This window comes from Carcharhinus amblyrhynchos, chromosome 8 (genome assembly GCF_965287045.1).
Source record: "Carcharhinus amblyrhynchos chromosome 8, sCarAmb.v2.hapA, whole genome shotgun sequence".
Classification (NCBI taxonomy): Eukaryota; Metazoa; Chordata; class Chondrichthyes; order Carcharhiniformes; family Carcharhinidae; genus Carcharhinus; species Carcharhinus amblyrhynchos.
The window spans coordinates 124,861,890-124,877,647 of record NC_137331.1 but is presented as its reverse complement, the minus strand read 5'-3'; the positions used below and the strand labels follow the sequence as shown (position 1 = coordinate 124,877,647).

General features: G+C 43.6%; 1 protein-coding gene across 1 annotated transcript in view; it reads right to left on the bottom strand.

The window, feature by feature from the left end:
* Positions 1-15,758, bottom strand: part of ankrd29 (ankyrin repeat domain 29) — an 87,356-nt gene that overhangs the window by 57,044 nt on the left and 14,554 nt on the right. The window contains exons 3-6 of the mRNA XM_080194757.1: positions 11,390-11,500; positions 11,082-11,180; positions 6,906-7,004; positions 5,951-6,049 (exon numbers count right to left, since the gene is read on the bottom strand). Coding sequence (XP_080050883.1) covers positions 5,951-6,049; positions 6,906-7,004; positions 11,082-11,180; positions 11,390-11,500 — 408 coding nt within the window. The remainder of the gene's footprint in view (positions 1-5,950; positions 6,050-6,905; positions 7,005-11,081; positions 11,181-11,389; positions 11,501-15,758) is intronic.

The following is a 15,758-nucleotide window of genomic DNA, read 5'->3' as shown; positions in this document are numbered from 1 at the left end:
TTTTGCAGGCAGATTCCATCAAAGGTCATCAACTAGTTGCAAGACATTGAAGCAACCAAGGTAATTAAGAGCAATAAAGAGGACACTTCCCAACCTGCTTCAGCTTTGTGTGCATCTGAGAATAATGCTGACCTAACCAATGACACCCATATCCCATGAATGAACAAAAATAAATAATTGGATTGGTCAAGTGAGCAAGAAAAGTGGCAAATAGAATTCAATCCAGGGATGGCACAATGGTTAACACTACCATCTCACAGCCCCAGAAACCCAGGTTCAATTCAGGTCTTGGGTGATTATATAGAGTTTACAGGTTCTCTTTGTGTCTGCGTGGGTTTTCTCCAGGCACACTGGTTTCCTCCCACAATGTCTAGGTTGGATGGATTAGCCATGCTAAATGCGCAGGGTTATGGGGATAGGACAGAAGAGAGGGTGTAGGTAAAATAATCCTTCAGAGACTCAGTGCAGACTCAATATGCTGTTTGGTCTCCTTTTGCACTATAGGGATTCTCTCAATTCTATGGAAGGTCAAGTAAGGCAAAGGAATAGAATCATAGAATCCTACAGGGCAGAAGGAGGCCATTCAGCCCATTGAGTCTGTACCGACTACAATCAATACTACCAATCAGACTACCAATAGTCTGGTACTTTGTCTTGCCATCTGAGGCGTAATATTCTGCGAAGACAAGTCGTGTGGAAATGATTGAGCTGTCTTGCATGCCTTCAATACACAGTCCACATTTCACAGCCATACAGGAGGGTCGTGAGTACCATGGTGCTGTAGACCTCAGTTTTGTTGCTGGGCTGATTCCTCGACATTCCCATACAGTGGAGCGCAGTCTACCGAAAGCCTTGCCTTTGCTATTCTGCAGTTAACTTCTATATCAATAGTCACTGCTTGGGAGAGGGTGCTGCCAAGATAAGTGAACTGGTCCACTGCCTGTAGTTTCTGCCCTTTGATTGTGATTATGGGTTCTGTGTACGGTGCATGAGGAGCAGGCTGGTGCATGACTTTGGTCTTTTTAATGTTGATGGTGAGTCCAAAGTTGTCACAAGGCGTGGAAAATTTGTCCATACTGACTTGCATCTCTGGCTTTGAGCCAGTATACAGGGCACAGTCATCGGCAAAGAGTAAGTCTTTCAGAATATCTCCTTCACTTTGGTAATTGCTTGAAGTCTCCTCAGGTTGAAGAGCTTCCCACCCACTCTGTACTTGAGGCTGATTCCAGCAACACTGTCCTGGAAGGCATCATTCAGCGTGGCAGTAAACATCATGCTGAACAGTGTGGGTGTGAGTACACAGCCCTGTTTGACACCATTGGTGACTGGGAATGCCTCAGAGGATTCTCCGCCATCCAGTACTCTGGCTATCATGGAACTGTCGTACCAGCTGAATGAATTTGGGGGGGGCAGCCGAACTTTGACATGATCCTCCACAGGCCTTGTCGGCTGACAGTGTTGAAGGCTTTCGCGAGGTAAACAAAGGTTGTGTAGAGCTCACGATTCTGCTCCTGACACTTCTCCTGAAGTTGGCACGTAGCAAAAATCATGTCAGTAGTCCTGCGACCTTTACAGAAGCCACACTGTGACTCTGGAAGCAGGCCCAACTCCAGATGAGTGACCAGACAATTTAGCAGGACTCTTGCGGGGGTTTTTCCTGTGATGGAGAGCAGCAAGATTCCTTGGTGGTTGTTGCATACTTGCCGATTGCCCTTCCTCTTATAGAGGTGTACGATGGAAGCATCTTTAAATTCCTGAGGAATGCATCCTTGCTTCCAAAAGGACTGGAACAACTCGGTGAGCTTTTCGATAAGTACAGGGCCAGCAGCTTTGTAGATCTCTGTGGGTACGGCATCTGCCCCTGGGGCTTTGCCACTGGAATAGCTGGCTGACAGCTTTCATGACTTCGGCCACTACCAATAGGTCATTCATGGTGCTGTTGATATCAGCCTGGGGAACCCTGTCTATTGCCTCATCATTAACAGATGACGGTTGATTGAGGACGGCTTCAAAGTATTCAGCCCATCTCTGCAGGATCGGAGCCCTCTCTGTAATGAGAGTTGTACCATCTGTACTCAAGAGGGGGAACTCCTGAGATATTGAGGTCTACAGAGAGTGTTGAGGGCTTCAGAGAACCGTTTCAAATAGTTCCTGTCAGCATATCCCTGTGTTTCATCTGCCTTGGTGCTCAACCAGGCATCTTGCATTTTACGCAGTTTATTCTGGACTGTCCTGCGACCACTGGTAAAAGCATTTTTCTTGGCAGCTGATGATGGGTCGTTCTGCAGGCTCGATGAAGACGGTGCTTTTCAACAAGTAGAGTCTGTATCTCCTCATCAAACTAGTCATGCTGCTTGCGGGTGGAGGGCCCGAGCATCTTCAGTGCAGATGAATGGACAGCATCCCTGAAGCATTCCCAGTCGTCCTCAGCACTGCCTGTGAGGTGTAGGTCAGCAAGCTTGATTTCTAAGTCTTCAGCCAGTGCTAAATTTGTGCTGGGGTTCTTTAGCTTGGCTGCGTTGATTCTTTTCTCAACCTTGCTTCCTTGTGGTCACCTCTTGGGTCTGATGCGGAATCTTATTTTGGAGACAATGAGCCTGAGATCTGTCCAGCAGTCAGTGCCACACATGGTCACTCTGACATCTGCCTGTCTTTTCTCCTGACAATTAGAGTTTAGAAGAATGAGGGGAGATCTCATTGAGACGTATAAGATGATGAATGGGATGGATAGGATAGAGGTGGAAAGACTCTTCCCGCTCAAAAAAGACAGTAGGACTAGGGGGCACAGCCTCAAGATAAAAGGGGGGCGGTTTAGAACAGAGTTGAGGAGGAACTTCTTCACTCAAAGGGTGGTGAATCTCTGGAATTCTCTGCCCGTTGAAGTGGTGGAGGCTGCCTCGCTAAATATTTTTAAGACGCGGGTTGATGGGTTTTTGATAAGAGAGGGGATCAAGGGTTATGGGGAGAGGGCGGGAAAGTGGAACTGAGCAGCGACAGATCAGCCATGATCTTATTGAATGGCGGGGCAGGCTCGAAGGGCTGGATGGCCTACTCCTGCTCCTATTTCTTATGTTCTTATGTTCTTCTTATGTTCAATGACATAGTCGATAAGATGCCAATGCTTTGGGTGGGGGTGCATCCAGGAGGTCTTGTTACAGGTAGGCAGATGGAAGGTTGTGTTGGTAATGAGGAGGTCGTGTGCTATACAGGTCTTCATTAAGAGTAGGCCGTTACTGTTACACTTGCTCACTGCATGCCTCCTAGTGACTCCCTGCCAGACTGCAGAGTCACACCCTACTCTTGCATTGAAATCACCATTTGACCTTCCATTGGTCTCATCCACTCAATCCACCGTAGTCTGTCTTCACATGCTGGGATAGACATCTCCCTATCTCACCAAGGGTTGAGACCTGTTGGGTACCCTCACCTGGTTTAGCCGGCTTATCGAAGCCGTTGCCCAGGGTGTGGCCGCCGCTGTCGAATGCAAACAGCTATGGGAAGCCACATGTGAATGCTGAGTGCCAGGTGGGGACAAAGGTGGACAAACCACCCTGAAAAGGACTCGACATGTTCCCCCACCAGAGGTACTACCCCTCCCTGACACCCCATACACCACACAGAGGTATAGAATATAACAGCAGGGAGGCTATGCTGAAACAATATAAAACATTAGGTAGGCCACAAACTGCATGCAGTTCTGGTCACCTCATTGCATAGAGAATGTAAATGCACTGGACAGGTTACAGAGGAGATTTACAAGGGTGTTGCCAGGACTGGAAAATTGCAGCTATTAGGAAAAATTGAATAGACTGGGGTTATTCTCCTTGTAACAGGGGAGGCTGAAATGAAATTTAATGGATATGTACAAAATAGTGAGGGCCTGGACAGAAGGCCCAATTTACTTTAGTAGAGGTGTGAGTGACTAGGCAGCATGAATTTAAGTGACTGTTGGAAAGATAAGAGAGGAGATGAGGAAAAAAGGTTTACACCAAGAGGGTTGTAAGGGACCAGAAATCATTGCCTTAAAGGGTAGTCAAGATAGAAATATTTAATTTATTTAAAAAGGTGCCTGGATATGCACCTAAAGTGCTGAACCTGCAGGGCTACAGACCAAATTTTTTTAAAAAATCAACTATGGGATGTGGGCATTGCTGGCTAGGCCAGGATTTATTTCCCGTCCCTAAGTTGCATTCCGCAGTGTAGATATACCCACAGTATTGCTGCAGAGAGAATTCCAGGATTTTGACCCAGTGTCTGTAATGGAAAGGCCAATATATTTCAAAGTCAGAATGGTGAGTGGCTTGGAGGGGGACTTGCAGATGGTGGTGTTCCCAGGTATCTGCTGCCCTTGTCCTTCTAGATGGCAATGGTCATGGGTTTGAAAGGTGCTGCCTAAGGAACCTTGGTGAGATCCTGCGTGCATCTTGTAGATGGTACATACATTTAGTGTCAATATTTGTCTATGATGAAGGCATTGAATGGTTGTGTAAGGGGTAATAATAAAGTGGGCTGCTTTGCCCTTGAGTGCTGTTGGAGCTGCACTCATCTGGGCAAGTGGACAGTATTACATCACACTCCTGATTTGTGCCTTGTAGATGGTATACAGGCTTTGGGGAGTCAGGAGGTGAGTTACTCGATGCAGGATTCTTAGCCTCTGACCTGTTCTTGTAGCTACAGTATTTATATGGCTAGTCCAATTCAGTTTCTCATCAATGGTAACCCCAGGATGTTGATACTGGGGAATTAAACGATGGTAATGCCAACATAGAAACTAGAAACAGGAGTAGGCCATTTGGCCCTTCATACCTGCTCATCATTCATTTTGATCATGGCTGATGATTGAATTCAATTTCCCCCCCGCCCTTCTCCCCATATCCCTTGATCCTGTTAGCCCCAAGAGCAATGAACATAAGAACATAAGAAATAGGAACAGGAGTAGGCCATCTAGCCCTTTGAGCCTGCCCCGCCATTCAATAAGATCATGGCTGATCTGTCGTGGCTCAGTTCCACTTTCCCGCCCTCTCCCCATAACCCTTAATCCCCTTGCTTATCAAAAACCCATCAACCCGCGTCTTAAAAATATTTAGCGAGGCAGCCTCCACCACTTCAACGGGCAGAGAATTCCAGAGATTCACCACCCTTTGAGTGAAGAAGTTCCTCCTCAGCTCCGTTCTAAACTGCCCCCCCTTTATCTTGAGGCTGTGCCCCCTAGTCCTACTGTCCTTTCTGAGCGGGAAGAGTCTGTCCACCTCTATCCTATCCATCCCATTCATCGTCTTATATGTGTCAATGAGATCTCCCCTCATTCTTCTAAACTCTAACGAGTACAAGCCTAGTTTATTCAGCCTCTCCTCATAGCTCAACCCCCTCAACTCCGGCATCAGACAATGTTTTGGCCTCAACTACTTTCTGTGGTCGGGAATTTCATACATTCACCATCTTCTGGATGAAGACATTTCTCCTCACCTTAGTTCTAAAAGTTTTACCCCTTATCCTCAAACTACCAAGAGTTGATTGTTCGATCCTCTGTTATTGGAGATGGTCATTGTCTGGCAGTTGTGTGGCGTGAATGTCACTTGTCAACCCAAGCTGCCACCGGACTTTTGAATGGACCTACTTTGCATTAAGTTTCTCTACACTTTAGCTATGACTGTAACATTATATTCTGCACTTTCTCCTTTCCTTCTCTAAGAATAGTATACTTTGTCTGTATAGCGTGCAAGAAACAATACTTTTCACTGTGTACTAATACATGTGACAATAATAAATCAAATCAAATAAACCCGATGGACTTCAGGTGGTTCAAGTAGGTAGTTCACCAACACCTTCTCCAGGGCAATTAAGGAGGGGTAGTATATACTGACCGAGCTAACAAGGAAACATAAAAAGGACTCAGGTACCATTTTTAAAACTGAAATGGTAGCATCCCTCAATCATACCAAGTTCTTACCTTCAGTTGAATGTTAACATTGCACTGTCTGTTGAGTAAGGTCTCCACCACATTGATATGCCCATACTGACTGGCAATTGATAGGGGAGTAGCACCATCCTGTGCAGGAAGAATACAAGGAAAATTTACTTTATCTTCAATTTTCACACCTGCTTTTATTTCCTGAAGACTTATTTCTTAGTAGAATCCAGTTTCCACATGCACTGGTTATGTTTCAGAATCTTGTTCTTTCTTCATGTGTAAGCTTTGACAATGAGAGAGAATAAGCTACATGATTACTATTGGTATAATTGTCAACATGAACTGGCCCTGACGATGTCTACTACGGATCACAGGATAACAATCACGACTTAGAACAAAGCTAAGGGGAAGTGATAGCCTAGTGGTATTATCGCTAGTCTATTAATCAGGAAACTCAGCTAACGTTCTGGGGACCTGGGTTTGAATCCCGCCATGGTAGATGATGGATTTTGAATTCAATAAAAAAAAAATCTGGAATTAAGAATCTACTGATGATCATGACGCTATTGTTGACTGTTGTAAAAACTCATGTGGTTCACTAATATCCTTCAGGAAAGAAAATCTGGCCTTACCTGGGCTGGCCTATATCTGACTCCAGAGCCACAGCAAGAACAATCTTCCCAGCTGCCATCAGACTTTTGAATGGACTTACCTCACATTAAGTTGATCTCTCTCTGCACTCTAGCTGTGACTGATAGACTATATTCTGCACTTTCTCGTTTCCTTCTCTATGAATAGCATGCTTTGTCTGTAAAGCATGCAAGAAACAATACTTGTCACTGTATGCTAAAACATGTGACAATAATAAATCAAATCAAATCAAATAAATGCTGGCCAATAACGGCTGGGTCCCACATTAACTGAGTTTCTGGATTAATTGTCAAATGATAATACTACTCGCCCAACGCGTCTGACTACAATATTTAGTTCTTACTTTAGTTGCTAGTTCAGTGGAAGCCCCATACTCCAAAAGAAATTTCACAATTGCATCATTTCCTTGTTGGGCAGCAAAGTATAGTGCTGTAGAACCTGACTGGAAAAAGAAAGAGCATTAATTCATTCAGCAAAAAGCAGCTACTGCTATGATTCTGACTCTACTGCTCGCAATCTTTTATAAGGCTTTAATTATGTTAATTGTAATGACTTAATTGAATTTGAATTGTTATTCACCCTAATCCTTCCATTAATGTTTCTTTCTCCACACTGACAGATATTTTCTTCTAACTTTGTTCATGCCATATTGCAGAGAATCTGCTTGTGGCATTTTTTCCCCCAGTTGGTCGCTATGATTTTGGCAGAAGGCCCATGTTGACACTAGCTAGAGTTTGTGTCAATCCTCCATGAAAGTTATACTGGCCAACCAGATGAACTCCAGAAGAAATTCCCCATTTCAGAAAAGCAAGTAGGAAAAACAAAAAAGGGAGTTTTGACTCATAGAATATAATTTACAGCATGAAACATATTGTTTAGCCCAATGGGTCTGTGCCAGTATTTATGCTTCACTCAAGCCTCTTACTTCTTGCTTCATCTCACGCTATCAACATAACCTTCTATTCTCTTCTAGATTTTTTTTTATATCCAGTCATCATTGGCTAGTCCAGCATTTAGGCCCCATTCGTAATTCCCCTTGAGAAGGTGGAGGTGAGTTGTCTTCTTGAAGCAAACCAAAACACGTGGTATAGTGTTGTTACAGAAGGAGTTCCAGGTTTTTGACCAGCGACATTGAAGGAATTGCAATGTATTTCCATGTTAAGGCCATGAGTGGCTTGGAGAGGAACACGCAGGTGGGGCTGTTCCCACGCATCTGCTACCTTGTCCTTCGAGGTGATAGAGTCAAGGGTTTGGACAGTACTGTTAAAAGAGCCTCAGTGAGTTGCTGCAGTGCATCTAGTGAATGGTACACTGTGCGTTGATGGTGGAGACTGTGAATGTTGATGGTGGTAGTTGAAATGCTAATCAAGCAGGCTGCTTTGTTCTGGATGTACTGCTGAGGCTGTATAAGGCTCTGGTCAGACCCCATTTGGAATATTGCGAGCAGTTTAGGGCCCATATCTAAGGAAGGATACGCTGGCTTTGGAGGGGATCCAGAAGAGATTCACAAGAATGATCCCAGGAATGAAGGGTTTGACATAATATTGGAATAGTTTAGGTTAGAGGGTCATTAGATTGGTTCCACTTGTCAGCGCAACATTGAGAAAAGAACAAAGAACAAAGAACAACCCAGCACGGGAAACAGGCCCTTCGGCCCAACGAGCCCGCGCCGCCGCATCGCCCTACACCTATTCTACCCTGCATGTCTACGAATGGGACCCTACTCAGTCAGATTCAGGGAAGAAATAGTGTCAATTTGGTGGAAACCAATTAGCCTAAGAGCACATCTTTGGGGTGTGGGAGGAAACCGGAGCGCCCGGAGGAAACCCACGCAACCACAGGGAGAATGCGCAAACTCCCACAGACACAGGCCCAAATCCATGTATCTGCACAGCTAGCAGTGCTAGTCACTGAGCTGTTGTGGAGCCCGTCTATCGGTCCAGGATCAAGCACACACACCGACACGAAGTACTAGGCCACTCCTGGACTTCCAAGAGCAGCCCACGCACAACCCGCCGTGTGCATGCCCCTCGCTTGACTGCGCTGTAATGTTCTATGTTCTATGAACGGTTAAGGAGTCTTTGATTTGATTTGATTTATTATTGTCACATGTATTAACAGACAGTGAAAAGTATTGTTTCTTGTGTGCCGTACAGACAAAACATACTGTTTATAGAGAAAGAAACGAGAGTGCAGAATGTAGAGTTAGTGAGGGTGAAGAGTCTGGGTCTACACTCAAGGATGAGGAGGGATTTAATTAAAACTTACAGAATATTGAGAGGCCTAGATAGAGTGTACATGGAGAGGATGTTTCCACCACTGGGAGAGACTAGAACTTGAGGGCACAACCTCAGAGTGAAGAGATAGAACTTAGAACACTACAGCACAAACAGGCCCTTCAGCCCACAAGTTGCGCCGATCATATCCATACCTACCAGGCCATAGAACTATCTATAACTTCCAATCCCATTAAATCCCATGTACTCATCCAGAAGTCTTTTAAAAGACCCCAGCGAGTTCGCCTCTACCACCACCGATGGCAGCCGATTCCAGTCACTCACCACCCTCTGAGTGAAAAACTTACCCCTGTTCCTTTAAAACTTAGATAAGGAGAAGTTTATTCAGCCAGAGGGTGGTGAATCTGTATAACTCATTGCCACAGAGGGCCTTTGACAAAATACAACTTGGTAGGTTGCAGTCTTTGACAAGGTACCACATGGTAGGTTGTTGCATAAGGTTAAATTTCATGGGATCCAGGGTGAGGTAGCCAAATGGATACAAAATTGGCTTCTTGACAAAAGACAGAAGTTCGTTGTAGAGAGTTATTTTTCAAACTGGAGGCCTGTGACCAGTGGTGTGCCTCAGGGATCGGTGCTGAGTCCAATGTTGTTTGTCATTTATAGTAATGATTTGGATGAGAATTTAGGAGGCATGGTGAGGAAGTTTGCAGATGACACCAAGATTGGTGGCATAGTGGACAGTGAAGAAGGTTTTCTAGGATTACAATGGGATCTTGATCAATTGGGCCAGTGGGCTGACGAATGGCAGATGGAGTTTAATTTAGATAAATGCAAGGTGATATATTTTGGTCAATCGAACATGGGCAGGACTTACTTAGTTAATGGTAGAGCGTTGGGAAGAGTTACAGAACAAAGAAATCTAGGGGTACAGATTTTTAACTCCTTGAAAGTGGAGTCACAGATGGATAGAGTGGTGAAGAAGGCATTCAGCATGTTTGGTTTCATTGGTCAAAACATTGAATACAGGAGTTGGGACGTCTTGTTGAAGTTGTACAAGACATTGATAAGGCCACATTTGGAATACTGTGTACAGTTCTGGTCACCCTATTATCAAAAGTATATTATTAAACTAGAAAGAGTTTAGAAAAGATTTACCAGGATGCTACCAGGATTTGATGATTTGAGTTATAAGGAGAGGCTGGAAAAACTGGGGCTTTTTTCTCTGGAGCATAAGAGGCTTAGGGGTGATCTTATGGAGGTCTATACAATAATGAGGGGCATCGATCAGCTAGATAGTCAATACCTTTTCCCAAAGATAGGGGAGTTTAAAACTAGAGCACATAGGTTTAAAGTGAAAGGGGAGAGATACAAAAGAGTCCAGAGGTGCAATTTTTTGGCACACAGGGTGATGAATGTCTGGAACAAGCTGCCAGAGGTAGTAGTAGAGGCAGGTACAATTCCAGTTATGTGGGTAAGGTGGGTATAGAGATATATAGGCCAAACATGGGTAATTGGGACTAGCTTAGGGGCAGCATGGACAAGTTGGGCCAAAAGGCCTGTTTCCATACTATGAACCTCTATGACTCTATGGCTGTGTAGACCAGATCATTGAGTGGTTTAAGGCAGAAATAGATAGGTTCTTGTTCAATAAGGGGATCAAGGATTACGGAGGGAAGTCAGGAGAATGGAGATGAGAATCATATTAGCCATGATTGAATGGCAGAGCAGATGGGCTGAATGGCCTAATTCTACTCCTATATCTTATGGACTTATGGATGATGTCGAGCTTTTCAAGTGTTATTGGAGTTGCATTCATCCCAACAAATGGAGAGAATTCCACTACTTGGGCCTTGGTGGACAAGCTTTGAGGAGTTGGGAGGTGAGTTACTTTCTGCAGGATGTCCTCTTTGACCTGCTCTTGTAGCCACAGTACTTGTATCACTGGTCTAATTCAGTTCTTGGTCAATGGTAGCCCGCAGGCTGTTAATAGTAAGGAATTCAGAGATGTAATTATTAGTGACTACCTTAAATTGACAGCCTGCAGTTCTGATTCACCCCAGAAATAAATAATTGGAAACATATACTCGACATCATACCCTACTGAAACCTCTTCATAGTTTTGAAGACTTTTATTTATGCCAGTTCTTAATCTTCTCCTTTTGAACCCACCAAAACAATTACTTATAATTGGAAACCTACTCCATCCAGCACACTGTGTTCCTGCGTGAATAGTTTCCAGTTCACATACAGTCATTACAGTAACACTTGCTACGCATTACCTCTCTTTGGATATTGATGTCTGCTCCTTGCAGGATCAGTTCCCGAACACAATTCTTATGATTGCAGTATGAAGCCACCATCAGAGCAGTGGTCCCAAGCTGCCAATAAGAAAATATTAATGATCATCAAGAGTTGAGTGGGAGGTTGGAATATTTATTGAAATCACCCATGAAGCAAATAGAGTTAGCAGACAATGCATGCAGTTAACAAAATACAGATATGAAAGCTTTGCTGTAACCCCTACCACAATGAATTATGGGAAAGGGGATACACTTGCTGTTGATTGACATGCATTCATTGACCATACACTATCTCTGCAGTCTGCATCCATTCGACCACTGTTTAAAAGCAGCCTCAAGAGAGTCACGTTTCCTTTTCGTGCAGTCCAGAATACAGCATTTGCAAGTGGCATTTCCCTCTGTTAGAAAAATACAAGTTCAATTTCAGTACTGAAATATATCATCAAAATAGATAAATGAGTTAAAATGATTCTTAAACATTTTGTAGTCTTAAGTTGCAACTGAGAAAATCATAAGTCAATGTATGCTGTTGCATCATCAGATCATTTGTGACACAAATTCTGTATTCTAAATGCATTTGTGGTTAGTAACATGCTTAGTCCTGTACGGAGCGTAGAACTATTCTTAAAAGAAAGACTTGCATCTGGTAGGACCTTTCACAACTTTAGAAACTCCCAAAGCACTTCACAACTACTTTTGAAATATAGTCACTGTTGAAATATTGGAAATGAGGCAGCCAGTTTCCACTCAACAATTTCTCCTGAACAGTAAGATAAATAATAACCAGATAATCTGTGTTCTAGTTATATTAATACAGGGATAAATATTGGCCCAGGACACCAGGGACAACCTCCTTGCTCTTTTTTAAAGTAGTGCTATGAATCTTCTATGTCCAACTGAGGAAATGGGATGCTGGCCTTCATAGCGAGGAGGATTGAATTTAAAAGTAGGGAGGTCTTGCTGCAACTGTACAGGGCACTGGTGAGGCCGCAGCTGGAGTGCTGTGTGCAGTTTTGGTCGCCACACTTACGCAAGGATATTTTGGCCTTGGAGGGAGTGCAGAGGAGGTTTACTAGGCTGATACCGGAGTTGAGGGGGTTGAACTATGAGGAGAGGCTGAATAGATTAGGCTTGTACTCGTTAAAGTTTAGAAGAATGAGGGGAGATCTCATTGACACATATAAGATGATGAATGGGATGGATAGGATAGAGGTGGAGAGGCTCTTCCCGCTCAGAAAGGACAGTAGGACTAGAGGGCACAGCCTCAAGATAAAGGGGGGGGGGCGGTTTAGAACGGAGTTGAGGAGGAACTTCTTCACTCAAAGGGTGGTGAATCTCTGGAATTCTCTGCCTGTTGAAGTGGTGGAGGCTGCCTCGCTAAATATATTTAAGATGCGGGTTGATAGATTTTTGATAGGCAAGGGGATTAAGGGTTATGGGGAGAGGGCGGGAATGTGGAACTGAGCCACGACAGATCAGCCATGATCTTATTGAATGGCGGGGCAGGCTTGAAGGGCTAGATGGCCTACTCCTGCTCCTATTTCTTATGTTCTTATGTTCTTAGGAGGGGTGAGGCAGATATATTGTGCTGTAAAAAACAGCTCCAATAGTGAAACATTCCCTCAATCCTTGAAGGGATTACACTTGCAATTATAGTGCCTTTAATATCATATAATGTCCAAAGACTTCACAAAACTGATATCACACAAAATTTGAGCCAGATATGGCACTATTCGGACAGGTGATCAAAAGCTTGATAAAAGAGGTAAGTTCAAGTAGCACCTTGAAGGAGGAGAAAGAGGCAATGAGGAAAAAAGAAATCGCTAGGCAACATATTGTCTGTGAAGCAATACGTATCCAAGCAATTCAGTAAATACGCTTGAGACATAGCACTACATCAGTCTGCGATCATCCTTTTCACCAGGACCTGACTGCAGTGCCAATATACATTTACCAAAGTCACCAAGATTGTTGAGGTAAAATTCCCCATCACATTCCTCATTTCTTTCCATCAGCACTATTAATCCTTCCCTTTCTCTTTTGACAGGGCTATTCATAGATTACAGGGAAGATCTCATTGCATCTGGGCGGCACGGTAGCACAGTGATTAGCACTGCTGCTTCACAGCTCCAGGGACCTGGGTTCAATTCCAGCCTCGGGCACTGTCTGTGTGGAGCTTGCACATTCTCCCCATGTCTGTGTGGGTTTCCTCTGGGTGCTCCGGTTTCCTCCCACAGTCCAAAGATGTGCAGGTTAGGCTGATTGGCCATGCTAAAATTGCCCCATAGTGCCCTGAGATGCATAGGTTAGAGGGCTAAGTGGGCAAAATATGTAGGGATATGGGGGTAGGGCCTGGGTGGGATTGTGGTTGGTGCAGACTCAATAGACTGAATGGCCTCTTTCTGCACTGTAGGGTTTCTATGATTTTCTCCTTTTTTCTTTGTTACAATTCTGAGGTTTATGTTTTGAGATTATGGGTGGGAATCTCCGATCTCGTCCATTCCCACACTGCTGTCAACGAGAATGGAGAATTTGACACTAAGTCAAAGCTACATTCACTGCAGTGGCACTGGAGAATCCCAACCATGGACGAGGTCAGGGTTTTTGGCACATGTCTTTAACTAAACTAAAGTGAAGGGGATCATGTGACCTGCTCTGAAGTCTGTCTGACAACAAAACTGGGCGATTTGATTGTTAGAGATAAACAACAGGGCGCAGATTTAAAGTGATTAACGAAAGAAACAAATGTGATGTGAGAAAGTACACTTTCACACAGCAAGTGGTTTGGATCTGGAATGCACTGCCTGGAAGTATGGTGAGGCAGATTCAAATAGAGACATTCAAGAGGACATTAGATGATTATTTGAATAGAAACAATGCGCAGGGGTACAGGGAAAAGGCAGAGGACTGGCACTAAGTCATATTGGTCACTTAAAGAGCCAAAGCAGACACAATGGGCCAAATACTCTCCTTCTGCAACGTAACAATTCAGTGATGAAGGTGAGCCAGATTGTTTGACTGGGATGAAGGTGCTTACACTTGGAGACAATGGCAGCAGCAAGTACGGAATACTTTTGGATGATCAGTTCCTGCCCCTGGTCACCCAGCAGCCATGACTCTGTAATCCCGACTATATCATACACGCTTACATCTATTTGCAGAATTAATTCATCCACTGTATTGTGAATGCTCTGCACATTAAGGCACAAAGCCTTTAGGCCTATTTTCTTTGGTACCTTTGCTATCTAGATGGTGCTTTGAGCTAAGAGCTGTGGCAGGTGGCAGTTGCTCTCCTTTTGTCCCACTGCCCCCCTAATTTTATATGTGTGATGATATATCAATATTCTCCACAATAGGATTGGACCTAGGTTGTCAAAACCATCAGATTTAAATTTAATAGGTTCTTGGTATCTAAGTGTCTGATTCAAATTGATTGGCTGAATTCAAAAAATTCAGAAGCGTGTTGTCTTGGTAACACTGCTTGTTGGCCTTTCGATACAAATGTTTCAGTTTGGGCTCTCTGTGTACTTGTATTTTTTAACTCTTTAAGCACAGAAAAAGCACCATCTTTTTAAAGAAACCAAGCAATGCTTTCTTCTGAGCATTTTACAATTTTACAGCCACCAATCTACAATTACTCTATACAACTTTGCAACAATAGCCATGGTCCTAGAGCTGTAGGACAAGGATTGGAGTCGTCATCTGTTATATTTTGTAGCTATGTCAACCAATTTCAGCATAGCTATTATAGTAAGCAACACAGACAGATGGAAAATAGTGGATAAAGAAATGGGAAAGAAGGTCAGCTCAGGCCTTGAGTCACCAGTAGAATTCATAACAGATAACGGAGGTGAAATTGTGAATGAAGAGTTTAGGGACATGTGTGAGTCCTTAAATATTATAGTCATTCACACTGCTACAGAAAGTCCATTCAGCAATGGCTTATCGGAAAGAAGCCATGTCATAATTAGTGAAATGTTACACAAATTACAAGATCAGTCAAATTGCGAGTTTGAAATAACACTGGCAAGAGCAATACATACAAAAAATTCCTTGCAGATTATTAGGGAGTATAGTCCATAATCCAGAATCCAGAATCGTACAACCAGAATCCAAAATTGCTTTCAGTAATATATGATGATCCTCCAGCATGAGAAGGTACAACTAGTAGTTCTAACATTTAACAAAGCTGAAGCATCAGAAAAAATTGGGAGAGCTTTGAGACATCATACAAGACTACCTAGGGGAGATTTCTGTTATGATGAACCCTTTCATTATAAGAGAGAAGGACGCAAGGAATGGGGGTCTAGAAAAAATTATTGGACGTGACAGAAAAACTCTAATAATACATGGGAATCAGTCTATAAAAGCACACTCTTCGCAAATAATCAGGGTGAGTTATGAACCTTCAGACTCTGAGAACATGAGTGATGGTGACGATAATGAAGCATCCTGTACTTCACATCCCTATGAGTTCCACAATTTGGAGCCAGTGGGACAGGAATTGAGAGCTCAAGAAATCTGATATGCGAATTGATCAGAAAGAACATGAAAAAGTAATCTCAAGTAGGTTCCTGGTGGTGTACTGGCAAGCAGGATCAGACAAGTGAAGGGAGGCCACGATAGTGGTATGAGAAGGTAAGTATTTGGGCAAAT